The 27315-nt window shown below is 37.4% G+C and overlaps 2 protein-coding genes across 4 annotated transcripts in view; one reads left to right on the top strand and one right to left on the bottom strand.

The window, feature by feature from the left end:
- The window catches only part of LOC137637794 (uncharacterized), a 379868-nt gene that overhangs the window by 298073 nt on the left and 54480 nt on the right, over window positions 1-27315 (bottom strand). The gene's annotated exons all lie outside the window — the stretch shown is intronic.
- LOC137637793 (uncharacterized) lies at window positions 4455-8403 on the top strand. 3 transcript variants are annotated; one of them, XM_068369906.1, is made up of 3 exons: window positions 4455-4643; window positions 7610-7702; window positions 8033-8403. In XM_068369906.1, the coding sequence occupies exons 2-3, from the start codon at window positions 7675-7677 to the stop codon at window positions 8296-8298; spliced, it is 294 nt and encodes a 97-aa protein (XP_068226007.1). In that variant the 5' UTR covers window positions 4455-4643; window positions 7610-7674; the 3' UTR covers window positions 8299-8403. The 3 variants fall into 3 exon arrangements, with proteins under 3 accessions (XP_068226007.1, XP_068226005.1, XP_068226008.1); XM_068369904.1 differs by lacking the exon at window positions 7610-7702; XM_068369907.1 differs by lacking the exon at window positions 4455-4643 and having other exon boundaries at window positions 6504-7702.

Here is a 27315-nt window from a genome sequence, read left to right on the forward strand (position 1 = left end):
CCAACCTACTCCTCTCCCCCTCCATCACCGACTCCGATGGATTTGGGGGAGGATAAAAATAGACAGCTAAATTCTAAGGCTAGAAGGTGCTTAGAATTCTAAGTTATTAAATAATAAAACTGTAAATATTCCTATGATTTTTATTCCTGAAGTGATCCCAAATCTTTAATTTCTTAAGAACATTTTTTGTGATGTGCAGTAATGAACTGACAACAAAAAGCTTATAGGAAATGTCAAGGTTTTCTGTGGAAAGTGACTTGAATATAAGGTGCCATGTTTTTGGTCCTACATAGAATAAGATGTTTGATGAATAAATTTTAGTTTTCTTCAAAGATTACAGTTTTTGAATGCACTAAAGATTCTTGTTAGATATAGTATAAAATGTTCTACGTTATATTTTCTTTGACATTTAGCATACATGTCCCCTATTTTGGCTAGCAACGAATACTAAACTAACGTAGGAGTCAACACCAAGTAAATTCTCCAATACAGCAAAAGTTTTTGAAAATAAGCAGATCATGATTTCCTCTTACTCTTGTGAGCCTTCAACTTTTTCATACTTTAAAGAAATTTTAATTACTTTTCGTGTTCAACGTTTTTCAAGTTAATCAGTTAATATTCCTCCTTTAAGTGAGGGATTTCATCTTTTGAATTTGTTGAAAGCTACTTATTCCAATCTACTTTTTGTGTTTAGTCTTCTGCAATGGATCCATCTGTTATCCATGTGTTGGAAGAAGAATTTTTAAGTTGGTGTGGTCTCCTACTAAAATATACTATACTTATAGGAAAGTTGGCTCTTTTAAGTTAAGAAAAGTATCAGTCATAGTTTTTCGACATGATTGCTTGTACCCAATTTAAAAGTTGAATTACGGAACAAATATTAGTTGACATTTTCTGTATTTTATGAAAAATGAAGACCTTTTGGGTCTTGGAAGCAATATAAGTATGGTATTGCAATAATTATAATACGTAAATTTTTGGTTTCGATTCAGAACATATCTTAATACATGCTTCATAAAATCTCATTAGAAATATAGAAATTTTAGCCTTCATAAAATAAGGAATAAGAATAAATATGTGAAATTATTGAGGTTAGAATCAAAATATTGGTTCTGTCCAAGGTATTCATAATATTGGAAGGCTGTGAAAGAATATACCTAATCCTTTCTATTTTTCATAGATTTTTGGAGTAGAAAAGCAATGCTAATTTCTGTCCAAAGGAAATACTTTGGTTACTTATTGAACAAATGTTCTTCCAGATTTAATTTTATTTCCCTTCATGAAATTCAGTATTTGAAAAAAGGCATAATTTGTTCAACAATGATATCTGTAAAATGAACCCAACTTTCAATCGCCTCATCTTCTCTCTCTCTCTCTGTGTTCATCCATAACACGTGGCTTCTTTCCTACTCAACTCCAAAACCACCTCCTAATCTCCTGATCCTTTAACGGGACCCTTTTCCCTCCGGGCTTCCTCACCTCTATTCATGAAAAGAAAAATCCCACAAAACTGACCAGGTGTTGTCAATACAGGATTAACATTTTCCCTAACGAACGCAAGTCAATCTGACTTGAGTCTCTATCTAAGCACGTTGAACAGCGACCAATGGTCAACACCTGTTCAAAATCAAAGATTTTTACCTCATAATATAATGAACTAAACTTGTTACTCTAATCTGGAATCACAGCAGAAACCACAAATGCTGTTATTTTTGTTCTGTTTTAGTTCCTGGTCGTCCTTCAAGGTTTTTATCGATATTATTCATAAAAAAAAATATTACTCGACTCTACGGAAAATGAACAACAGATGACACATTTGGGGAATAGTTAAATATTAGCAAATATATATATATATATATATATATATATATATATATATATATATATATATATATATATATATATATATATATATATATATATGGCATGGTTGGTTTCGACCTGGCCTTTCATTAGAAGGGGCTAGCGTTCGATCCCAAGTATGAGGTAGAAATTTATTTCTATTTGAACACGATGTTGTGTTGATATTTATCCATATATATATATATATATATATATATATATATATATATATATATATATATATATATATATATATATATATATATATATACAAATATAAATATACATATGTATATATATGTAAATATATATATATATATATATATATATATATATATATATATATATATATATTACACATTTATATAATATATATATAAATATATATATACATACATATATATAACATATGTATATACGTATATATATATATATATATATATATTATACTACACATTTATATATAATTGTATATATAATATATATATGCATATATATGATATATATATATATATATATATATATATATATATATATATATATATATATATATATGTATATATATATATATATATATATATATATATATATATATATATATATATATATATATATATATGTACATATGTATACATTATACATGCGTATATATATATATATATATATATATATATATATATATATATATATATATATATATATATATATATGTAAGTATATATCACAAGCACACGTAATTTCAATCAATGTAAATATCACCCACGAATGGCATTTAATACCGAATTCTATCTTGGGAATATACATCCACTTGGAATTCATTTTATGGTAACAGCTTCTGGCAAGGTGGAGATTCGAACCCCCACCTGTTCGGCTGGAAACCATGCCTGCAGGGACCATACCGACTATTTAAGGCTCAAGAACTTACCATAGAGATGTAGTTCATCTTGGTCCTAACATCTTGAAACCATCTGTAAGTATTCCAATGTTGACATGATTCGTTGGCTGCACGATGTGTAGCAATGTTCTTAGATATTTTGGACTCCCGCTGCTGATAAATTAATGAATCATTGCACACATCTTGAACTCTATTCTTGCTTTAATAGGCACACAGCGTAATTCGATTAGTATAAGAGTAATCCTTTCTCGGAGTGGGACATATTTTATCAATCTTACTTCTCTGTTAATTATGATTTGTAATTTCTTTGCACTCCCCTAGAGATTAGTTCACCAAACTTTCAACTGGGCTCCAAAAGACACTAGAAGAGTTGGAAGATCCAGACCTACATGGCTGAAGTCTGTGAAGCGTAAAGTAGGAGATGATGAATGGAATATATTGGTTTAAAATCCCAAGTAGAGACGAAATCTAACTGAGGCCCTTTGCATCAATAGGCGTAGGAGGAGGAGATGATGAATTTCGTATTTTACACTTATTGTGAATTGTAGTAGATGGAGTTACAGTAGTTAGTCCCGGTAAACAATCAAGCCATGCACTTAGAGCACGGTCTCTTAATAGATATCAGGACCAGGTTGTTATTAATATCCATTTCAATATCGCCCCATTTTCTCAAGTTGGTTTTTATTTCCTACCACTATAAATTTTGTTTCATTTCAGTTTATTTTTAGTTGTTTAACTGTCATCTATTCACTAACACTGTTGAGAACCTGGTTCAAGGTTTCAGCAGTATTATTATTATTATTATTATTATTATTATTATTATTATTATTATTATTATTATCATTATTATTTATCCAATATTCATTTTGTATTATCTAAGCTAGAATCCTATGTTGGAAAATCAGAATGTTGCCCACAGGCTCCAACAGCGAAAAATAGCCCAGTGAGGAAAGGAAATAAGGAGATGAATAAACTGCATAAGAAGTAATAAACAATTATCATGAAATATTTTCAGGCCCTTAATGTTGAAATAGTTGTCATACACAAACTGTGAAGTGTCTGCTGTCTTTTTGTTCTACATGAAAACATTCGATAGAAGTTTGAACTTCCACAAATAGTTTAATAATCTCCACTTTACGTGTGTGTAGTATTTTGATAGACGTATAGCAGATACAAAATCAGATTGAGCGTAGTACACTTCCCGGGGTAATCCTGTGCGTAAGGAAGATAAATATCTGCCGAGACCACATGGTCGACATGTCAAGAAATGTCAGGAATTGATGGATATCAAATTTGACTTCGTGATGGACAATATCATAAAGATTAAAGAGGACCCTTAGTTTCGCAAGCACTGCGGTAACAACATTAGGTTGAAATCCATGGCAAAGAACTAAAAAAAAAAATTAATACAAGCTTTATAACCACGATTACAGTTACGTTTAGGAATTAAATGTTCATATTAGAGCGAATTTAACCGAACAAAAATGAACGAATAAAACTAAAAACAAATGAAGGACGCCGAATTGATGTAAAAAAGATATTTTGACTCGAAAAGCAAACAAGCATTCAGAGTAAAAAGGACTGTTCACCACTCTAATGTTTTTCGACAACAAATGATATAACTCCTTTTTTTCTCAACAGAGAGCGCGGTAATCAGTTACGGTTGTCAAGCTCGTTGAAAAAGTAAAACATCACAACAGTATTGTAAAGACTTTGCTAGTGGATAGTCAGTCGTGGATTTGAGACATTGCCTTGTCTTGAGGCTTAAAATCAAGAATTAGAAATAGAAATGGGGACATAGAATTCAACGGAGATACTCGTGTCTCAAAGTTTCGTGTTAAACCCAAGTACAAATGGAACCTGCATACCGTGCACCACTTACGGAAGACACTATTAATTACCCAAAGTAAGTACAGTACAGTATCCTATAGTCTGTGTGTAATTGTGATCTAGAATTACAAAAACAGGGAGTTTCATTATCATAAGGCATTTGATGTTGCAATGTATTTAAACTGTCCTTTGGAATACCCTGACGTGGTGAAAGAGTTTGTGTATCGCCATGATCAGCAAAGTTGTACGAAGTTAGGGCCACCCATACTTGGATGGTTTGTTGTGAGCGATGAAAATGGCCAAACACCCGGTCATGATTAAAGAAACGTTGAGGCCTGCATTTGTTATTACAGGTCCTAATGATATTTTGTAAGAAGTCTCACTTGTCTTCCTTAGCGTAAATAGATTCAATCACCAGTGTGACCCTCGTTATCACATTTACAATAGTGATCCCTACAATATGCTTTGTAGAAGCTTTAACAAGAAGTAGTAGAAGTAAACGATCGAGATGAACATGAAATTTCAGCTGCTGAAGTAACTTTTGCCATACAAAATTTCATTTTTTTCCCCTTATTTTTTTCTACCATTTTTTCATAACAGTTACGACAGCCATTATAGGTAATATATAACTATTCCCAATGCATCATAAAGTAAAAATTATATCTATTAAAATTTATTAAATTCTTTTTTTTATTTGCTGAATCTTTATTCTTTTTTTTCCATTTTCCTTTCCAGTTATAACTATTGTAGTTAATAAAATTTATATTTTTAAATTTAATATTTTTCCATTGTAGGTGCATCTTTACTTTATTTTCATTTTATAATTTACCCTATTTTCCTTTCCTGTTATAACTGTTATAGGAAATTTGTGTATTAACCAGCTACAGGTATTATAATGTGAATAATAAAACAGTCCTCTTGTTTCTCTGCCGTTTCAGCTTTCATGTTTTGCTCGTTTCTTATTTTACGGTTTTGTATTTCAACTACAATAGTTTTCGTATCGAATCCTGTAGTCTAATCAGAGAATAATACTTTGATGCGCTCAACAGCATTCTTACTTGTTTACTTACTTGTTTACTTACTTGTTTTGGGTTTAAATCCAACCCTCCACTGAAGTCGAGTGAATTACTACTCGGGCGGGTCCATATTAATCATCTAACGAAACATTTTCATATATATAATTCTTTGATTGTAGCATCTTCCAAATCATATGATCTTGTGAAAAGTAATGTCTTTAGTTTCTTCTTAAATTCAATTGCTCCCTTAAGGTCCTTCATTCCAGTTGGCAGTTTATTATAATGTCTAGGCGCACAGTAGCTAAAAGCCCTTTCACCATATTTACTATTTGTACTTAGTTCAGATAGCCTATGTTTGTCACTCTTGTGTCTTGCGTTAACATTTGGCTCTAGTTCCAGTTTATTCAGGCATTCTTTTACATATTTTGGTTCATTTTGGTTCAGTATCTTAAACGTTAGTAAGAGTAGCTTGTATTCAATTCTCGCTTTTACCGGCAGCCAGTGTACAGTGATTTAATTAGTGCAGGGGTAACTCTTTCCCTATTGTGTAGTCCTTTTATTAATCTAGCGGCTCTGTTTTGTACTCTCTGAATTTTCTTCTGCTGATAATTTGGTAAGCCATAGAACAGTGAGTTGCAGTAATCAATTCTTGAAAATGTGGTGATTAATGAGTATGGCCATAGATTTTTCATCTAAGTATTTACTGATAAATGCTATGTTTCTAATATGATATTTACAATTTCTTACCATATTTATATGTTCATTGTCAGTCTATCATCCATGGAGTGTGTCAGTCTATCATCCATGATTACTCCAAGATTTCTGACAGATTTCTTTAGGTCAATGATCGATTGACCTATTTCAATTTTTTGGAAGCATTAGATTCTTTTTATATCTTTTTCATTTCCAAAAATAATACATTCACTTTAATCTTCATTGAGCTTGCGCTTTTTTATTAACATCCAAGCCTTAATGTCATTCATTATTTCATGTATCTTTCTTTTAGCTTCATCAACTGATTCTATTGGGAAATAGAATTGTGTATCATCAGCGTATATTTTAAACTCAACTCTGAGTTTCAAGTATATTTGCCAGTTCAATCGTGTAAATTTCAAACAGGAGAGGACCTAGTACACTGCCTTGAGGCACCCCTTTGGTTAGTTTTCTTGTCTCGGATTCAACATTTGATATTACTACTTTAACTTTGCAGTTTTCAAGATAACTCTCAAACCAGTCATATTCTCGTTCTACGATGCCCACAGCTTTAAGGTCTTCCACCAGATATGTATGTTCTACGGTATCAAATGCTGCACTTAGATCAAGCATCACAAGAATGCAGCACTTGCCTTTTGTTATAATTTCTGTTATGTCATTTTTAATCGCTAACACTGTTGTTTCTGTGGAGTAATTTTCTCTGTATGCAGATTGATCATCAGGTATGGCATTAGATTTTTTCAGAAGTTTCCAGGTTTGTTCGTGTACAGCAGTTTCAATAATTTTCGAAAAATATGACAGGTTTGATATTGGCCTATATGAACTTAAATTGTCTGCATCACCTTTTCCTTTATACATAGGCTTGATACATGCAACTTTTTCACAATCAGGGAAAACTGCCTGTGTTAGACTCATATTTACCATGTTTCGGTAGGTCTCTTGTAGTCTGGTTTAATTTTCTGCATCTTTTACATCATTAAATGGAAATGGATCATTTCCGTAGTGGGTTTTTTTACTTTATTTATTATTCTCATATAATCACTCTGACTTAACTCTTTGAATACCCTTAGCTTATTTACACCTGTTGCTGATGTATTCCTTCGCTCTGTTGTGCCGATGTTGTGAAAACTAGAGCGGATTTTATTTATTTTTTCTTCAAAATAATCAATAAAATCATTTGCTAGGCATTTAGGATCATTAGTTATGTCGGGCAACACTTTCTGTCTTTAGACCTAATAGTTTCTTTAGGTTCTTAGGTATTTTCCGTGGGTCATTTTCATTGCAGATTTTTTTATAATAGGCCTTTTTTCAGTGTTTTCAAAGACAAAATCCTTCAAAGTTTGCCTCGTCTCGCTGCTGCGCCTAACTTGATTCATTATGGACCACAAAAGTAACGAAGGAAAAGGTAAGCATAAGAGATTTCCTATGTTCTGTTGTCTTCTCAGATCATGCCAACAGTTTTTAACATATTTAGTATTAGAATTATGACAAGTTTCCAAAATGACAAAAATGCCTTTTATGAAGTGTTAATACATCGATTATTTGCTGATGTTTTCGAGGATTTCCCTTTTATCCTTATGTAAAGATATTGAATTGCATCTCTCCTTTCATTGAGTGGCTCTTTAAATGTATTTTGGATACAGTTTTGTAATCCACAACCATTTCTTGATTCATTAATGATTATCTGCCGCTTTGTTTATTAACCCCAACTTTTATTTTTCTTTTTTTTTTCCAGTTCTCTCGATGGCTGTTCAAGGCTCCAATTGGAGGGCAGACCACCTCAAGAGGATGAGGGACCGAGAAGAGGAGAGGATGTCAGAGGAAAGGACGACCAAAAGGAGGAGAGTGAGTCTCCTCACGAGGAGGAGAACGAGTCTCTCCTCACAAGGAGGAGGAGGAATCGCCACCTTTGTTGGAGACTTGTTGGGAGGTCTTCCCTCGCCGCCATCCCCAACCTACTCCTCTCCCCCTCCATCACAGACTCCGATGGATTTGGAGTAGGATACAAATAGACATCTAAATTGTAAAGCTAGAAGGTGCTTAGAATTCCAAGTCATTAAGTAATAAAACTATGTAAATATTCATATGATTTTCATATCTGAAGTAGTCTCAATTCTTCAATAATTTTTTTTTTTTTTTTTTTTTCTTTTTTTTTTTTTTTTTTTTGCAGTAATGAACCGATAACAAAAAGCTTACAGGAAATGTCAAGGTTTTCTGTGGAAAATGACATGAATATAAGGTACCATGTTTTTGGTCCTACATAGAATAACATGTTTGATGAATAAATTTGTTTTCTTCAGAGATTACAGTGTTTTTTTAATGCACAAAATGTGATTATTAGAGTATAAAATGTTCTAAGTTATATTTTCTTTGACATTTAGCATACATATCCCCTATTTTGGTTAGCAATATAAGCAGATCATGATTTTCTGCTTAGTCTTTTTCATATTGTTAATAATCTACTTTTAAAAGAGGTTTTAATTACTGTCTTCAACTTTTTCTTAAGTTCATCAGTTAATATTCCTCCTCCTCCTCCTTTAAGTGAGGGATTTCATCTTTTGAATTTGTTGAAAGCTACTTATTCCAATCTACTATTTTGAGTTTAGTCTTCTACAATGGATTCATCTGTTATCTATGTGTTAGAGGAAGAATTCTAAAGTTGGCGTGGTCTCCTACTAAAATTTTATGAAGAAAAATGGAGACCTTGTATACCTTGAAAGCAATTTAAGTATATTTTCGTAATACTTATAAGATATAGACTTGGATTTTTCAACCCCAAAACTCTTCTCAATACATGCTTTATAGGATCACATTAGAACTATGAAAAGTTTCACCTTCACAGAATAAGAAATAAGAATGAATATCTGAAATATTTGAAGTTTGAATGACACTGTGGTAGTCATATTATTGTTTGGCTTTGAAAGAAAGAATGACACCTAAACCTCTATATTTTTCAATTTTTTTTTTTTTTTTTTTTTGTAATAGAAAAGGATAGAATGAAATTCCTGACAGCTGAGACAGGAAAGCTGTATCTTTTGATTAGAATTTAAATGGATGAAAGATTATAAGAAATGAGTCCATTCAGCAAGACTAGTGGGAAGAACACACACTATCAGAAAGTCTTGACAATGACATCGATAGAACATTGTTCAAATCTCCAAGACATATCAGACTTAAGTAATAAAACAAACCTTATAGACCCATTACTTGAAAAAATTGTTGATTTTATCTTCTATTTTAATAGTTCGTCTTAATTACCCTAATTGATTCGACAACTTAGTCGTGATGTCATTCTTTCGAAAGCAGAAGAAACTACTAAAAGAAAACTAAACCAGATTCTTCAGATTTTCGTTGATCAATTTATTCAGAAGGAATTACTTTTTTTTATTAGACTTTGGTTCTTCAGTTGCAGACTCATCTTGGGTTTGTAGCATGGTCCTGCTTTTCCAAGTAGGGTGAGGTAATAATGGTAAGAATGATAATAACTAATGACAATAATACTACCAAGAAGTATATGTATTAGAATAGCGTTGTAGGCAGCAATTAACATAGGTAAATTGTTACAATAGAATTAGATTTTTTGTGTTCATAAATTTATTCTAAACTTAAATGATTAACTCTTTTTCAAAATGAGGATTATTGGTCTCAAAATATCTTTGCTGTGAGGGTAATTTGATGCCTATTTTCTGCCTTATATCTAAATTATTATTTTACATAACAGCAATGGTCATAATCCCTCATGGCAGACGTTTACTACGGAAAATGAAAGTGGTTTTTATAATTTTTCTTAAGAAATGTTTGTGAATTGCAAAACTCAAAGGTATATAATTTTATCAATATTGACAAACATTTATGCTGCATTCTTAAATGTACCTTTTTTAACATCTTAGGTTATAATTGTTGTTGATATAGTTTTGCTTAATTAAAATCCTTGCTCTTTGGGAATTCTTTATATATTAGTGTAAGATATACTTATGTTTTGGTCTAGGCTGGGCCCAAGCACGGGCTCTTTCTCTTGTTACCTTCATTATTCCTCCGAGGTTGTTACAACTCTTGATGGCGGCTTGACGTTGATCCCCGCTGACCAACCAAGGTCCTTAGGGTGGAGGGCATTTCCCTGGGGCGTCTTTGGCTCACGAGGTGGTTGTATTCTTTGGCTACCCTTCCAGTAATAGTCTCTCTCTCTCTCTCTCTCTCTCTCTCTCTCTCTCTCTCTCTCTCTCTCTCTCTCTCTCTCTCTCTCTCTCTCTCTCTCTTTTTTTTTTAATTTTTTTTTTTTTTTTTAAACAATTTGCGTACTTGAGAGCTTCAGAGTTTAGACGAACCTACAGTAGAGGAACATAAAGCGGAGAATATTTTTGTGCAAGAGGCTGGCGTGAGTCTCTTAAATAGTTTATTTACGACCAGATCTATTTTAATGTTTTTACCGATCTTTAAATATTTTGATTATTCATAACTTCGGTGCTCTTCCAGTACATGATCTACCGAGTTTTCCTTCCAGTACATGATCTACCGAATTGCTTTCCAGGATGTGATTATATTTATTAAAAAAATAGCTAATTGTTAACATACCAGTTTTTCTTATGTTTGGCCATTAAATAACGAAACTACTAGTTAATTCATTTAGTATAGGGGGAATCCTTCCTCGGGATAGGACACCTTTTACTCAGTAGTTAATGCTTCTGAATTACAGTCGAGTGACAGGCTTACACTAAAGTCACTAATTTTATTACATATCAGGACCAGGTTTTTGTGAGTATTCATTTGAATGTCACCCAAGTTTCGTAAATACTTTTTTATTTCCTTCCACCAGACTTGACTTATTTTCGTTGATTTTTAGTTGTTTATTTGGCATCTCTTCCCTAATACTAGTGAGAACCTGGTTGAAAGTTTTAGTGGTATCATCAGTATCATTTATAGAGAAGTAAAATTGTGTTTTTTTATTACTAGCTCAGCTACAATGAAAGGAAGTAATTAATAATTGATATAAAATCGCTTAAGATCCGTAACAACGTTATATTAGATGTGTCATGTATAAACTGTGAAGAGAAACATATCAGTCTGTTAAACACAGAACCATTCGCTGCAAGTTTAAACTTCTGGAAATAGTTTGAAGTAAACTTGATGTCTCTGTAGCACCATAAGGATAATATCGTGTCAAGATCTGAAGATGTGGGTCATTCCACCTGGAAAATGAGGTCAAGGGAACTTGTGGAAGCGAAGACGGATTAAAGTCTTGAATGCGGGATGGATCCGTCGGTCATTATCCCGGATATGTTTTCCTGTTCAGCTATTTTCTTTGATCCAGGTGTCAGTGGAATGGAAATAGGAACTTTGGAACAGTGGAATGGAAATAGGAACTTTGGAACAGTGGAATGGAAAAAGGAACTTTGGAACAGTGGAAGGGTTTTAGGAACTTTGGAACAGTGGAAGGGAAATAGGAACTTTGGAACAGTGGAAGGGAAATAGGAACTTTAGAACAGTGGAAGGGAAAAAGGAACTTTGGAACAGTGGAAGGGAAATAGGAACTTTATAACAGTGGAAGGGAGATTAGTAACTTTGGAACAGTGGAAGGGAAATTGGAACTTTATAACAGTGGAAGGGAAATAGGAACTTTGGAACAGTGGAAGGGTAATAGGAACTATAGAACAGTGGAAGGGAAATAGGAATGGAACAGTGGAAGGGAAATAGGAACTTTAGAACAGTGGAAGGGAAATTGGAATGGAACAGTGGAAGGGAAATAGGAACTTTAGAACAGTGGAAGGGAAATAGGAACTTTGGAACAGTGGAATGGAAATAGGAACTTTAGAACAGTGGAAGGAAAATAGGAACTTTGGAAAAGTGGAAGGGAAATAGGAACTTTATAACAGTGGAAGGGATTTAGGAACTTTGGAACAGTGGAAGGGAGATGGGAACTTTGGAACAGTGGAAGGGAAATAGGAACTTTAGAACAGTGGAAGGGAAATAGGAACTTTGGAAAAGAGGAAGGGAAATAGGAACTTTGGAACAGTGGAAGGGGAATAGAAACTTTAGAACAGTGGAAGGGAAATAGGAACTTTGGAACAGTGGAAGGGAAATAGGAACTTTATAACAGTGGAAGGTATTTAGGAACTTTGGAACAGTGGAAGGGAGATAGGAACTTTGGAACAGTGGAAGGGAAATAGGAACTTTGGAACAGTGGAAGGGAAATAGGAACTTTGGAACAGTGGAAGGGAAATAGGAACTTTGGAACAGTGGAAGGGAAATAGGAACTTTGGAACAGAGGAAGGGAAATAGGAACTTTATAACAGTGGAAGGGAAAAAGGAACTTTGGAACAGTGGAAGGGAAATGGGAACTTTAGAACAGTGGAAGGGAAATAGCAACTTTGGAACAGTGGAAGGGGAATAGAAACTTTAGAACAGTGGAAGGAAAATAGGAACTTTAGAACAGTGGAAGGGAAATAGGAACTTTGGAACAGTGGAAGGGAAATAGGAACTTTAGAACAGTGGAAGGGAAATAGCAACTTTGGAACAGTGGAAGGGGAATAGGAACTTTAGAACAGTGGAAGGGAAATAGCAACTTTGGAACAGTGGAAGGGGAATAGAAACTTTGGAACAGAGGAAGGGAAATAGGAACTTTGGAACAGTGGAAGGGAAATAGGAACTATACAACAGTGGAGGGGAAATAGAAACTTTAGAACAGTGGAAGGGAAATAGGAACTTTAGAACAGTGGAAGGGAAATAGGAACTTTGGAACAGTGGAAGGGGAATAGGAACTTTGGAACAGTGGAAGGGAAATAGGAACTTTAGAACAGTGGAAGGGAAATAGCAACTTTGGAACAGTGGAAGGGGAATAGGAACTTTGGAACAGAGGAAGGGAAATAGGAACTTTGGAACAGTGGAAGGGAAATAGGAACTATACAACAGTGGAGGGGAAATAGAAACTTTAGAACAGTGGAAGGGAAATAGGAACTTTAGAACAGTGGAAGGGAAATAGGAACTTTGGAACAGTGGAAGGGGAATAGGAACTTTGGAACAGTGGAAGGGAAATAGGAACTTTAGAACAGTGGAAGGGAAATAGCAACTTTGGAACAGTGGAAGGGGAATAGGAACTTTGGAACAGAGGAAGGGAAATAGGAACTTTGGAACAGTGGAAGGGAAATAGGAACTTTAGAACAGTGGAAGGGAAATAGCAACTTTGGAACAGTGGAAGGGGAATAGGAACTTTAGAACAGTGGAAGGGAAATAGCAACTTTGGAACAGTGGAAGGGGAATAGAAACTTTGGAACAGAGGAAGGGAAATAGGAACTTTGGAACAGTGGAAGGGAAATAGGAACTTAAACAGTGGAAGGGGAAATAGAAACTTTAGAACAGTGGAAGGGAAATAGGAACTTTGAACAGTGGAAGGGAAATAGGAACTTTGGAACAGTGGAAGGGAATAGGAACTTTGGAACAGTGGAAGGGAAATAGGAACTTTAGAACAGTGGAAGGGAAATAGCAACTTTGGAACAGTGGAAGGGAAATAGGAACTTTGGAACAAGGAAGGGAAATAGGAACTTTGGAAACAGTGGAAGGGAAATAGGAACTTTAACAGTGGAAGGGAAAGGAACTTTGGAACAGTGGAAGGGAAATAGGAACTTTGGAACAGTGGAAGGGAAATAGGAACTTTAGAACAGTGGAAGGGAAATAGGAACTTTGGAACAGTGGAAGGGAAATAGGAACTTTGGAACAGTGGAAGGGAAATAGGAACTTTAGAACAGTGGAAGGGAAATAGCAACTTTGGAACAGTGGAAGGGGAATAGGAACTTTGGAACAGTGGAAGGGAAATAGGAACTTTAGAACAGTGGAAGGGAAATAGCAACTTTGGAACAGTGGAAGGGAAATAGGAACTTTGGAACAGTGGAAGGGAAATAGGAACTTTAGAACAGTGGAAGGGAAATAGGAACTTTGGAACAGTGGAAGGGAATAGGAACTTTGGAACAGTGGAAGGGAAATAGGAACTTTAGAACAGTGGAAGGGAAATAGGAACTTTGGAACAGTGGAAGGGAAATAGGAACTTTGGAACAGTGGAAGGGAAATAGGAACTTTGGAACAGTGGAAGGGAAATAGGAACTTTAGAACAGTGGAAGGGAAATAGCAACTTTAGAACAGTGGAAGGGAATAGGAACTTTGGAACAGTGGAAGGGAAATAGGAACTTTGGAACAGTGGAAGGGAAATAGAACTTTGGAACAGTGGAAGGGAAATAGGAACTTTGGAAACAGTGGAAGGGAAATAGGAACTTTACAACAGTGGAAGGGAAATAGAACTTTAGAACAGTGGAAGGGAAATAGGAACTTTGGAACAGTGGAAGGGAAATAGGAACTTTAAACAGTGGAAGGGAAATAGGAACTTTGGAACAGTGGAAGGGAATAGGAACTTTGGAACAGTGGAAGGGAAAGGAACTTTGGAACAGTGGAAGGGAAATAGGAACTTTGAACAGTGGAAGGGAAATAGGAACTTTGGAACAGTGGAAGGGAAATAGGAACTTTGGAACAGTGGAAGGGAAATAGGAACTTTGAACAGTGGAAGGGAAATAGGAACTTTGGAACAGTGGAAGGGAAATAGGAACTTTGGAACAGTGGAAGGGAAATAGGAACTTTAGAACAGTGGAAGGGAAATAGGAACTTTGGAACAGTGGAAGGGAAATAGGAACTTTGGAACAGAGGAAGGGAAATAGGAACTTTGGAACAGTGGAAGGGAAATAGGAACTTTAGAACAGTGGAAGGGAAATAGGAACTTTGGAACAGTGGAAGGGAAATAGGAACTTTGAACAGTGGAAGGGAAATAGGAACTTTGAACAGTGGAAGGGAAATAGGAACTTTGGAACAGTGGAAGGGGAATAGCAACTTTGGAACAGTGGAAGGGAAATAGGAACTTTGGAACAGTGGAAGGGAAATAGGAACTTTGGAAACAGTGGAAGGGAAATAGGAACTTTAGAACAGTGGAAGGGGAAATAGGAACTTTAGAACAGTGGAAGGGAAATAGGAACTTTAGAACAGTGGAAGGGAAATAGGAACTTTGGAACAGTGGAAGGGAAATAGGAACTTTGGAACAGTGGAAGGGAAATAGGAACTTTGGAACAGTGGAAGGGAAATAGGAACTTTGGAACAGTGGAAGGGAAATAGGAACTTTGGAACAGAGGAAGGGAAATAGGAACTTTAACAGTGGAAGGGAAATAGGAACTTTGGAACAGTGGAAGGGAATAGGAACTTTGGAACAGTGGAAGGGAAATAGGAACTTTGGAACAGTGGAAGGGAAATAGGAACTTTGGAACAGTGGAAGGGAAATAGGAACTTTGGAACAGTGGAAGGGAGAATAGGAACTTTGGAACAGTGGAAGGGAAATAGGAACTTTGGAACAGTGGAAGGGAAATAGGAACTTTGGAACAGTGGAAGGGAAATAGGAACTTTGGAACAGTGGAAGGGAAATAGGAACTTTAGAACAGTGGAAGGGAAATAGGAACTTTGGAACAGTGGAAGGGAAATAGGAACTTTGGAACAGTGGAAGGGAAATAGGAACTTTGGAACAGTGGAAGGGAAATAGGAACTTTGGAACAGTGGAAGGGAAATAGGAACTTTGGAAACAGTGGAAGGGAAATAGGAACTTTGAACAGTGGAAGGGAAATAGGAACTTTAGAACAGTGGAAGGGAAATAGGAACTTTAAACAGTGGAAGGGAAATAGGAACTTTGGAACAGTGGAAGGGAAATAGGAACTTTGGAACAGTGGAAGGGAAATAGGAACTTTGGAACAGTGGAAGGGAAATAGGAACTTTAGAACAGTGGAAGGGAAATAGGAACTTTGGAACAGTGGAAGGGAAATAGGAACTTTGGAACAGTGGAAGGGAAATAGGAACTTTGAACAGTGGAAGGGAAATAGGAACTTTGGAACAGTGGAAGGGAAATAGGAACTTTGGAACAGTGGAAGGGAAATAGGAACTTTAGAACAGTGGAAGGGAAATAGGAACTTTGGAACAGTGGAAGGGAAATAGGAACTTTGAACAGTGGAAGGGAAATAGGAACTTTGGAACAGTGGAAGGGAAATAGGAACTTTGGAACAGTGGAAGGGAAATAGGAACTTTGGAACAGTGGAAGGGAAATAGGAACTTTAGAACAGTGGAAGGGAAATAGGAACTTTAGAACAGTGGAAGGGAAATAGGAACTTTGGAACAGTGGAAGGGAAATAGGAACTTTGGAACAGTGGAAGGGAAATAGGAACTTTAGAACAGTGGAAGGGAAATAGGAACTTTGGAACAGTGGAAGGGAAATAGGAACTTTGGAACAGTGGAAGGGAAATAGGAACTTTAAACAGTGGAAGGGAAAAGGAACTTTGGAACAGTGGAAGGGAAATAGGAACTTTGGAACAGTGGAAGGGAAATAGGAACTTTGGAACAGTGGAAGGGAAATAGGAACTTTGGAACAGTGGAAGGGAAATAGGAACTTTAGAACAGTGGAAGGGAAATAGGAACTTTGGAACAGTGGAAGGGAAATAGGAACTTTGGAACAGTGGAAGGGAAATAGGAACTTTGGAACAGTGGAAGGGAAATAGGAACTTTGGAACAGTGGAAGGGAAATAGGAACTTTAGAACAGTGGAAGGGAAATAGGAACTTTAGGAACAGTGGAAGGGAAATAGGAACTTTGGAACAGTGGAAGGGAAATAGGAACTTTGGAACAGTGGAAGGGAATAGGAACTTTAGAACAGTGGAAGGGAAATAGGAACTTTAGAACAGTGGAAGGGAAATAGGAACTTTGGAACAGTGGAAGGGAAATAGGAACTTTGGAACAGTGGAAGGGAAATAGGAACTTTAACAGTGGAAGGGAAATAGGAACTTTGGAACAGTGGAAGGGAAATAGGAACTTTGGAACAGTGGAAGGGAAATAGGAACTTTGGAACAGTGGAAGGGAAATAGGAACTTTGGAACAGTGGAAGGGAAATAGGAACTTTGAACAGTGGAAGGGAAATAGGAACTTTAAACAGTGGAAGGGAAAAGGAACTTTAGAACAGTGGAAGGGAAATAGGAACTTTGGAACAGTGGAAGGGAAATAGGAACTTTGGAACAGTGGAAGGGAAATAGGAACTTTGGAACAGTGGAAGGGAAATAGGAACTTTGGAACAGTGGAAGGGAAATAGGAACTTTGGAACAGTGGAAGGGAATAGGAACTTTAGAACAGTGGAAGGGAAAATAGGAACTTTAGAACAGTGGAAGGGAAATAGGAACTTTGGAACAGTGGAAGGGAAATAGGAACTTTGGAACAGTGGAAGGGAAATAGGAACTTTGGAACAGTGGAAGGGAAATAGGAACTTTAGAACAGTGGAAGGGAAATAGGAACTTTGGAACAGTGGAAGGGAAATAGGAACTTTAGAACAGTGGAAGGGAAATAGGAACTTTGGAACAGTGGAAGGGAAATAGAACTTTGGAACAGTGGAAGGAAATAGGAACTTTGAACAGTGGAAGGGAAATAGGAACTTTGGAACAGTGGAAGGGAAATAGGAACTTTGGAACAGTGGAAGGGAAATAGGAACTTTATAACAGTGGAAGGGAAATAGGAACTTTGGAACAGTGGAAGGGAAATAGGAACTTTAGAACAGTGGAAGGGAAATAAGGAACTTTGGAACAGTGGAAGGGAAATAGAACTTTGGAACAGTGGAAGGGAAAATAGGAACTTTGGAACAGTGGAAGGGAAATAGGAACTTTAAACAGTGGAAGGGAAATAGGAACTTTAGAACAGTGGAAGGAAAAAGGAACTTTGGAACAGTGGAAGGGAAATAGGAACTTTGGAACAGTGGAAGGGGAATAGAAACTTTAGAACAGTGGAAGGAAAATAGGAACTTTGGAAAAGTGGAAGGGAAATAGGAACTTTATAACAGTGGAAGGTATTTAGGAACTTTGGAACAGTGGAAGGGGAATAGGAACTTTGGAACAGTGGAAGGGGAATAAAAACTTTAGAACAGTGGAAGGGAAATAGGAACTTTGGAACAGTGGAAGGGAGATAGGAACTTTGGAACAGTGGAAGGGAAATAGGAACTTTAGAACAGTGGAAGGGAAATAGGAACTTTGGAAAAGAGGAAGGGAAATAGGAACTTTGGAACAGTGGAAGGGGAATAGAAACTTTGGAACAGTGGAAGGGAAATAGGAACTTTGGAAAAGTGGAAGGGAAATAGGAACTTTATAACAGTGGAAGGTATTTAGGAACTTTGGAACAGTGGAAGGGAGATAGGAACTTTGGAACAGTGGAAGGGATATAGGAACTTTGGAACAGTTGAAGGGAAATAGGAACTATACAACAGTGGAGGGGAAATAGAAACTTTAGAACAGTGGAAGGAAATAGGAACTTTAGAACAGTGGAAGGGAAATAGGAACTTTGGAACAGTGGAAGGGAAATAGGAACTTTGGAACAGAGGAAGGGAAATAGGAACTTTATAACAGTGGAAGGGAAAAAGGAACTTTGGAACAGTGGAAGGGAAATAGGAACTTTAGAACAGTGGAAGGGAAATAGCAACTTTGGAACAGTGGAAGGGGAATAGGAACTTTAGAACAGTGGAAGGGAAAAAGGAACTTTAGAACAGTGGAAGGGAAATAGGAACTTTAGAACAGTGGAAGGGAAATAAGAACTTTGGAACAGTGGAAGGGAAATAGGAACTTTAGAACAGTGGAAGGAAAATAGGAACTTTGGAACAGAGGAAGGGAAATAGGAACTTTAAAACAGTGGAAGGGAAAAAGGAACTTTGGAACAGTGGAAGGGAAATAGGAACTTTAGAACAGTGGAAGGGAAATAGCAACTTTGGAACAGTGGAAGGGGAATAGAAACTTTAGAACAGTGGAAGGAAAATAGGAACTTTAGAACAGTGGAAGGGAAATAGGAACTTTGGAACAGTGGAAGGGAAATAGGAACTTTATAACAGTGGAAGGGAAAAAGGAACTTTAGAACAGTGGAATGGAAATAGGAACTTTGGAACAGTGGAAGGGAAATAGGAAGTTTGGAACAGTGGAATGGAAATAGGAACTTTGGAACAGTGGAAGGGAGATAAGAACTTTGGAACAGTGGAAGGGAGATAGGAACTTTAGAACAGTGGAAGGGAAATAGGAACTTTGGAACAGTGGAAGGGAAATAGGAACTTTGGAACAGTGGAAGGGAAATAGGAACTTTAGAACAGTGGAAGGGAAAAAGGAACTTTGGAACAGTGGAAGGGAAATAGAAACTTTAGAACAGTGGAAGGGAAAAAGGAACTTTGGAACAGTGGAAGGGAAATAGGAACTTTATAACAGTGGAAGGGAAAAAGGAACTTTGGAACAGTGGAAGGGAAATAGGAACTTTAGAACAGTGGAAGGGAAAAAGGAACTTTGGAACAGTGGAATGGATATAGGAACTTTGGAACAGTGGAATGGAAATAGGAACTTCGGAACAGTGGAAGGGAAAAAGGAACTTTGGAACAGTGGAATGGAAATAGGAACTTTGGAACAGTAGAATGGAAATAGGAACTTTGGAACAGTGGAAGGGAAAAAGGAACTTTGGAACAGTGGAATGGAAATAGGAACTTTGAACAGTGGAAGGGAAAAGGAACTTTGGAACAGTGGAAGGGAAATAGGAACTTTGGAACAGTGGAATGGAAATAGGAACTTTGGAACAGTGGAAGGGAAAAGGAACTTTAAACAGTGGAAGGGAAATAGGAACTTTGGAACAGTGGAAGGGAAAAGGAACTTTGGAACAGTGGAAGGGAAAAAGGAACTTTGGAACAGTGGAAGGGAAATAGGAACTTTGGAACAGTGGAAGGGAAAAGGAACTTTGGAACAGTGGAAGGGAAATAGGAACTATGGAACAGTGGAAGGGAAATAGGAACTTTAACAGTGGAAGGGAAATAGGAACTTTAAACAGTGGAAGGGAAAAAGGAACTTTGGAACAGTGGAATGGAAATAGGAACTTTGGAACAGTGGAAGGGAAATAGGAACTTTGGAACAGTGGAAGGAAATAGGAACTTTGGAACAGTGGAAGGGAAATAGGAACTTTGGAACAGTGGAAGGGAAATAGGAACTTTGGAACAGTGGAAGGGAAATAGGAACTTTGGAACAGTGGAAGGGAAATAGGAACTTTAACAGTGGAAGGAAATAGGAACTTTGGAACAGTGGAAGGGAAAAAGGAACTTTGGAACAGTGGAATGGAAATAGGAACTTTGGAACAGTGGAAGGGAAATAGGAACTTTGGAACAGTGGAAGGGAAAAAGGAACTTTGGAACAGTGGAAGGGAAATAGGAACTTTGGAACAGTGGAAGGGAAATAGGAACTTTAACAGTGGAAGGGAAAAGGAACTTTGGAACAGTGGAATGGAAATAGGAACTTTGGAACAGTGGAAGGGAAATAGGAACTTTAAACAGTGGAAGGGAAAAGGAACTTTGGAACAGTGGAATGGAAATAGGAACTTTGGAACAGTGGAAGGGAAATAGGAACTTTGGAACAGTGGAAGGGAAAAAGGAACTTTGGAACAGTGGAAGGAAATAGGAACTTTGGAACAGTGGAAGGGAATAGGAACTTTGGAACAGTGGAAGGGAATAGGAACTTTGGAACAGTGGAAGGGAAATAGGAACTTTGGAACAGTGGAAGGGAAATAGGAACTTTATAACAGTGGAAGGGAAAAGGAACTTTGGAACAGTGGAAGGGAAATAGGAACTTTGAACAGTGGAAGGGAAATAGGAACTTTGGAACAGTGGAAGGGAATAGGAACTTTGGAACAGTGGAAGGGAAATAGGAACTTTGGAACAGTGGAAGGGAAATAGGAACTTTAGAACAGTGGAAGGGAAAAAGGAACTTTAGAACAGTGGAAGGGAAATAGGAACTTTAGAACAGTGGAAGGGAAATAGGAACTTTAGAACAGTGGAAGGGAAATAGGAACTTTGGAACAGTGGAAGGGAAATAGGAACTTTAGAACAGTGGAAGGGAAATAGGAACTTTGGAACAGTGGAAGGGAAATAGGAACTTTGGAACAGTGGAAGGGAAATAGGAACTTTGGAACAGTGGAAGGGAAATAGGAACTTTGGAACAGTGGAAGGGAAATAGGAACTTTAGAACAGTGGAAGGGAAATAGGAACTTTGGAACAGTGGAAGGGAAATAGGAACTTTGGAACAGTGGAAGGGAAAATAGGAACTTTGGAACAGTGGAAGGGAAATAGGAACTTTGGAACAGTGGAAGGGAAATAGGAACTTTGAACAGTGGAAGGGAAATAGGAACTTTGGAACAGTGGAAGGGAATAGGAACTTTAGAACAGTGGAAGGAAATAGGAACTTTAGAACAGTGGAAGGGAAATAGGAACTTTGGAACAGTGGAAGGGAAATAGGAACTTTGGAACAGTGGAAGGGAAATAGGAACTTTAGAACAGTGGAAGGGAAAAGGAACTTTGGAACAGTGGAAGGGAAATAGGAACTTTAGAACAGTGGAAGGGAAATAGGAACTTTGGAACAGTGGAAGGGAATAGGAACTTTGGAACAGTGGAAGGGAAATAGGAACTTTAAACAGTGGAAGGGAAATAGGAACTTTGGAACAGTGGAAGGGAAATAGGAACTTTAGAACAGTGGAAGGGAAATAGGAACTTTAGGAACAGTGGAAGGGAAATAGGAACTTTGGAACAGTGGAAGGGAAATAGGAACTTTGGAACAGTGGAAGGGAAATAGGAACTTTAGAACAGTGGAAGGGAAATAGGAACTTTGGAACAGTGGAAGGGAAATAGGAACTTTAGAACAGTGGAAGGGAAATAGGAACTTTGGAACAGTGGAAGGGAAATAGGAACTTTAAACAGTGGAAGGGAAAAAGGAACTTTGGAACAGTGGAAGGGAAATAGGAACTTTGGAACAGTGGAAGGGAAATAGGAACTTTGGAACAGTGGAAGGGAAATAGGAACTTTGGAACAGTGGAAGGGAAAAGGAACTTTGGAACAGTGGAAGGGAAATAGGAACTTTGGAACAGTGGAAGGGAAATAGGAACTTTGGAACAGTGGAAGGGAAATAGGAACTTTGGAACAGTGGAAGGGAAAAAGGAACTTTGGAACAGTGGAAGGAAATAGGAACTTTGGAACAGTGGAAGGGAAATAGGAACTTTGGAACAGTGGAAGGGAAAAGGAACTTTGGAACAGTGGAAGGGAAATAGGAACTTTGAACAGTGGAAGGGAAAAGGAACTTTGGAACAGTGGAAGGGAAATAGGAACTTTGGAACAGTGGAAGGGAAATAGGAACTTTAGAACAGTGGAAGGGAAAAAGGAACTTTAAACAGTGGAAGGGAAATAGGAACTTTATAACAGTGGAAGGGAAAAGGAACTTTGGAACAGTGGAAGGGAAAAAGGAACTTTGGAACAGTGGAAGGGAAATAGGAACTTTGGAACAGTGGAAGGGAAATAGGAACTTTGGAACAGTGGAAGGGAAATAGGAACTTGGAACAGTGGAAGGGAAATAGGAACTTTAGAACAGTGGAAGGGAAATAGGAACTTTAAACAGTGGAAGGGAAATAGGAACTTTGGAACAGTGGAAGGGAAATAGGAACTTTGGAACAGTGGAAGGGAAATAGGAACTTTGGAACAGTGGAAGGGAAATAGGAACTTTGGAACAGTGGAAGGGAAATAGGAACTTTGGAACAGTGGAAGGGAAATAGGAACTTTAGAACAGTGGAAGGGAAAAGGAACTTTGGAACAGTGGAAGGGAAATAGGAACTTTGGAACAGTGGAAGGGAAATAGGAACTTTAACAGTGGAAGGGAAAAGGAACTTTGGAACAGTGGAAGGGAAATAGGAACTTTGGAACAGTGGAAGGGAAATAGGAACTTTGGAAACAGTGGAAGGGAAATAGGAACTTTGGAACAGTGGAAGGGAAATAGGAACTTTGGAACAGTGGAAGGGAAATAGGAACTTTAGAACAGTGGAAGGGAAATAGGAACTTTGGAACAGTGGAAGGGAAATAGGAACTTTGGAACAGTGGAAGGGAAAAAGGAACTTTGGAACAGTGGAAGGGAAATAGGAACTTTGGAAACAGTGGAAGGGAAATAGGAACTTTGAACAGTGGAAGGGAAATAGGAACTTTAGAACAGTGGAAGGGAAATAGGAACTTTGGAACAGTGGAAGGGAAATAGGAACTTTAAACAGTGGAAGGGAAAAGGAACTTTGGAACAGTGGAAGGGAAATAGGAACTTTGGAACAGTGGAAGGGAAATAGGAACTTTGGAACAGTGGAAGGGAAATAGGAACTTTGGAACAGTGGAAGGGAAAAAGGAACTTTGGAACAGTGGAAGGGAAATAGGAACTTTAAACAGTGGAAGGGAAAAGGAACTTTGGAACAGTGGAAGGGAAATAGGAACTTTAGAACAGTGGAAGGGAAATAGGAACTTTGGAACAGTGGAAGGGAAATAGGAACTTTAAACAGTGGAAGGGAAAAGGAACTTTGGAACAGTGGAAGGAAATAGGAACTTTGAACAGTGGAAGGGAAATAGGAACTTTGGAACAGTGGAAGGGAAATAGGAACTTTGGAACAGTGGAAGGGAAATAGGAACTTTAGAACAGTGGAAGGGAAAAGGAACTTTGGAACAGTGGAAGGGAAATAGGAACTTTAACAGTGGAAGGGAAAAGGAACTTTAGGAACAGTGGAAGGGAAATAGGAACTTTAGAACAGTGGAAGGGAAATAAGGAACTTTGGAACAGTGGAAGGGAAATAGGAACTTTGGAACAGTGGAAGGGAAATAGGAACTTTAGAACAGTGGAAGGGAAATAGGAACTTTGGAACAGTGGAAGGGAAATAGGAACTTTAGAACAGTGGAAGGGAAATAGGAACTTTGGAACAGTGGAAGGGGAATAGAAACTTTGGAACAGTGGAAGGGAAATAGGAACTTTGGAACAGTGGAAGGGAAATAGGAACTTAAACAGTGGAAGGGGAAATAGAAACTTTAGAACAGTGGAAGGGAAATAGGAACTTTAGAACAGTGGAAGGGAAATAGGAACTTTAGAACAGTGGAAGGGAAATAGGAACTTTGGAACAGTGGAAGGGAAATAGGAACTTTAGAACAGTGGAAGGGAAATAGGAACTTTAGAACAGTGGAAGGGAAATAGGAACTTTGGAACAGTGGAAGGGAAATAGGAACTTTGGAACAGTGGAAGGGAAATAGGAACTTTATAATAGTGGAAGGGAAAAAGGAACTTTGGAACAGTGGAAGGGAAATAGGAACTTTAGAACAGTGGAAGGGAAATAGCAACTTTGGAACAGTGGAAGGGGAATAGGAACTTTAGAACAGTGGAAGGAAATAGGAACTTTAGAACAGTGGAAGGGAAATAGGAACTTTGGAACAGTGGAAGGGAAATAGGAACTTTAGAACAGTGGAAGGGAAATAAAACTTTGGAACAGTGGAAGGGAAATAGGAACTTTAGAACAGTGGAAGGGAAATAGGAACTTTAGAACAGTGGAAGGGAAATAGGAACTTTGGAACAGTGGAAGGGGAATAGAAACTTTGGAACAGTGGAAGGGGAATAGGAACTTTGGAACAGTGGAAGGGAAATAGGAACTTTAGAACAGTGGAAGGGAAATAGCAACTTTGGAACAGTGGAAGGGAAATAGGAACTTTGGAACAGTGGAAGGGAAATAGGAACTTTAGAACAGTGGAAGGGAAATAGGAACTTTAGAACAGTGGAAGGGAAATAGGAACTTTAGAACAGTGGAAGGGAAATAGGAACTTTGGAACAGTGGAAGGGGAATAGGAACTTTAGAACAGTGGAAGGAAATAGGAACTTTGGAACAGTGGAAGGGAAATAGGAACTTTGGAACAGTGGAAGGGAAATAGGAACTTTGGAACAGTGGAAGGGAAATAGGAACTTTATAACAGTGGAAGGGAAAAAGGAACTTTGGAACAGTGGAAGGGAAATAGGAACTTTGGAACAGTGGAAGGGAAATAGGAACTTTAGAACAGTGGAAGGGAAATAGGAACTTTAGAACAGTGGAAGGGAAATAAGAACTTTGGAACAGTGGAAGGGAATAGAACTTTAGAACAGTGGAAGGAAAATAGGAACTTTGGAAAGTGGAAGGGAAATAGGAACTTTATAACAGTGGAAGGGATAGGAACTTTGGAACAGTGGAAGGGAATAGGAACTTTGGAACAGTGGAAGGGAAATAGGAACTTTAGAACAGTGGAAGGGAAATAGGAACTTTGGAAAAGTGGAAGGGAAATAGGAACTTTGGAACAGTGGAAGGGGAATAGAAACTTTGGAACAGTGGAAGGGAAATAGGAACTTTGGAAAAGTGGAAGGGAAATAGGAACTTTAAACAGTGGAAGGGATAGGAACTTTGGAACAGTGGAAGGGAGATAGGAACTTTGGAACAGTGGAAGGGAAATAGGAACTTTAGAACAGTGGAAGGGAAATAGGAACTTTGGAACAGTGGAAGGGAGATAGGAACTTTGGAACAGTGGAAGGGAGATAGGAACTTTGGAACAGTGGAAGGGAAATAGGAACTTTGGAACAGTGGAAGGGAAATAGGAACTTTGGAACAGTGGAAGGGAAATAGGAACTTTGGAACAGTGGAAGGGAAATAGGAACTTTAGAACAGTGGAAGGGAAATAGGAACTTTAGAACAGTGGAAGGGAAATAGGAACTTTAGAACAGTGGAAGGGAAATAGGAACTTTGGAACAGTGGAAGGGAATAGAACTTTAGAACAGTGGAAGGAAAATAGGAACTTTGGAAAAGTGGAAGGGAAATAGGAACTTTATAACAGTGCAAGGGAAAAAGGAACTTTAGAACAGTGGAATGGAAATAGGAACTTTGGAACAGTGGAAGGGAAATAGGAACTTTGGAACAGTGGAAGGGGAATAGAACTTTGGAAAAGTGGAAGGGAAATAGGAACTTTAGAACAGTGGAAGGGAAATAGGAACTTTGGAACAGTGGAAGGGGAATAGAAACTTTAGAACAGTGGAAGGAAAATAGGAACTTTAGAACAGTGGAAGGGAAATAGGAACTTTGGAACAGTGGAAGGGGAATAGGAACTTTAGAACAGTGGAAGGGAAATAGGAACTTTGGAACAGTGGAAGGGAAATAGGAACTTTAGAACAGTGGAAGGGAAATAGCAACTTTGGAACAGTGGAAGGGGAATAGAAACTTTAGAACAGTGGAAGGAAAATAGGAACTTTAGAACAGTGGAAGGGAAATAGCAACTTTGGAACAGTGGAAGGGGAATAGGAAATTTAGAACAGTGGAAGGGAAATAGGAACTTTGGAACAGTGGAAGGGAAATAGGAACTTTAGAACAGTGGAAGGGAAATAGCAACTTTGGAACAGTGGAAGGGGAATAGAAACTTTAGAACAGTGGAAGGAAAATAGGAACTTTAGAACAGTGGAAGGGAAATAGGAACTTTGGAACAGTGGAAGGGAAATAGGAACTTTGGAACAGAGGAAGGGAAATAGGAACTTTATAACAGTGGAAGGGAAAAAGGAACTTTGGAACAGTGGAAGGGAAATAGGAACTTTAGAACAGTGGAAGGGAAATAAGAACTTTGGAACAGTGGAAGGGGAATAGAAACTTTAGAACAGTGGAAGGAAAATAGGAACTTTGGAACAGTGGAAGGGAAATAGGAACTTTATAACAGTGGAAGGGAAAAAGGAACTTTAGAACAGTGGAATGGAAATAGGAACTTTGGAACAGTGGAAGGGAAATAGGAACTTTGGAACAGTGGAAGGGGAATAGAAACTTTAGAACAGTGGAAGGAAAATAGGAACTTTGGAAAAGTGGAAGGGAAATAGGAACTTTATAACAGTGGAAGGTATTTAGGAACTTTGGAACAGTGGAAGGGAAATAGGAACTTTGGAACAGTGGAAGGGGAATAGAAACTTTAGAACAGTGGAAGGAAAATAGGAACTTTGGAAAAGTGGAAGGGAAATAGGAACTTTATAACAGTGGAAGGGATTTAGGAACTTTGGAACAGTGGAAGGGAGATAGGAACTTTGGAACAGTGGAAGGGAAATAGGAACTTTAGAACAGTGGAAGGGAAATAGGA

The sequence above is a fragment of the Palaemon carinicauda genome, chromosome 3 (genome assembly GCF_036898095.1).
Source record: "Palaemon carinicauda isolate YSFRI2023 chromosome 3, ASM3689809v2, whole genome shotgun sequence".
In the NCBI taxonomy this organism is placed as follows: domain Eukaryota; kingdom Metazoa; phylum Arthropoda; class Malacostraca; order Decapoda; family Palaemonidae; genus Palaemon; species Palaemon carinicauda.

What these genes read in the sequence shown, in the direction of transcription:
- LOC137637793 (XM_068369904.1), top strand. Translation starts at nt 4,591, where the DNA reads ATGGAACCTGCATACCGTGCACCACTTACGGAAGACACTATTAATTAC. An exon ending in GACACTATTAATTACCCAAA is followed by an intron (nt 4,644 to 8,032) that starts GTAAGTACAGTA and finishes TTTTTTTTCCAG; the next exon opens with TTCTCTCGATGGCTGTTCAA.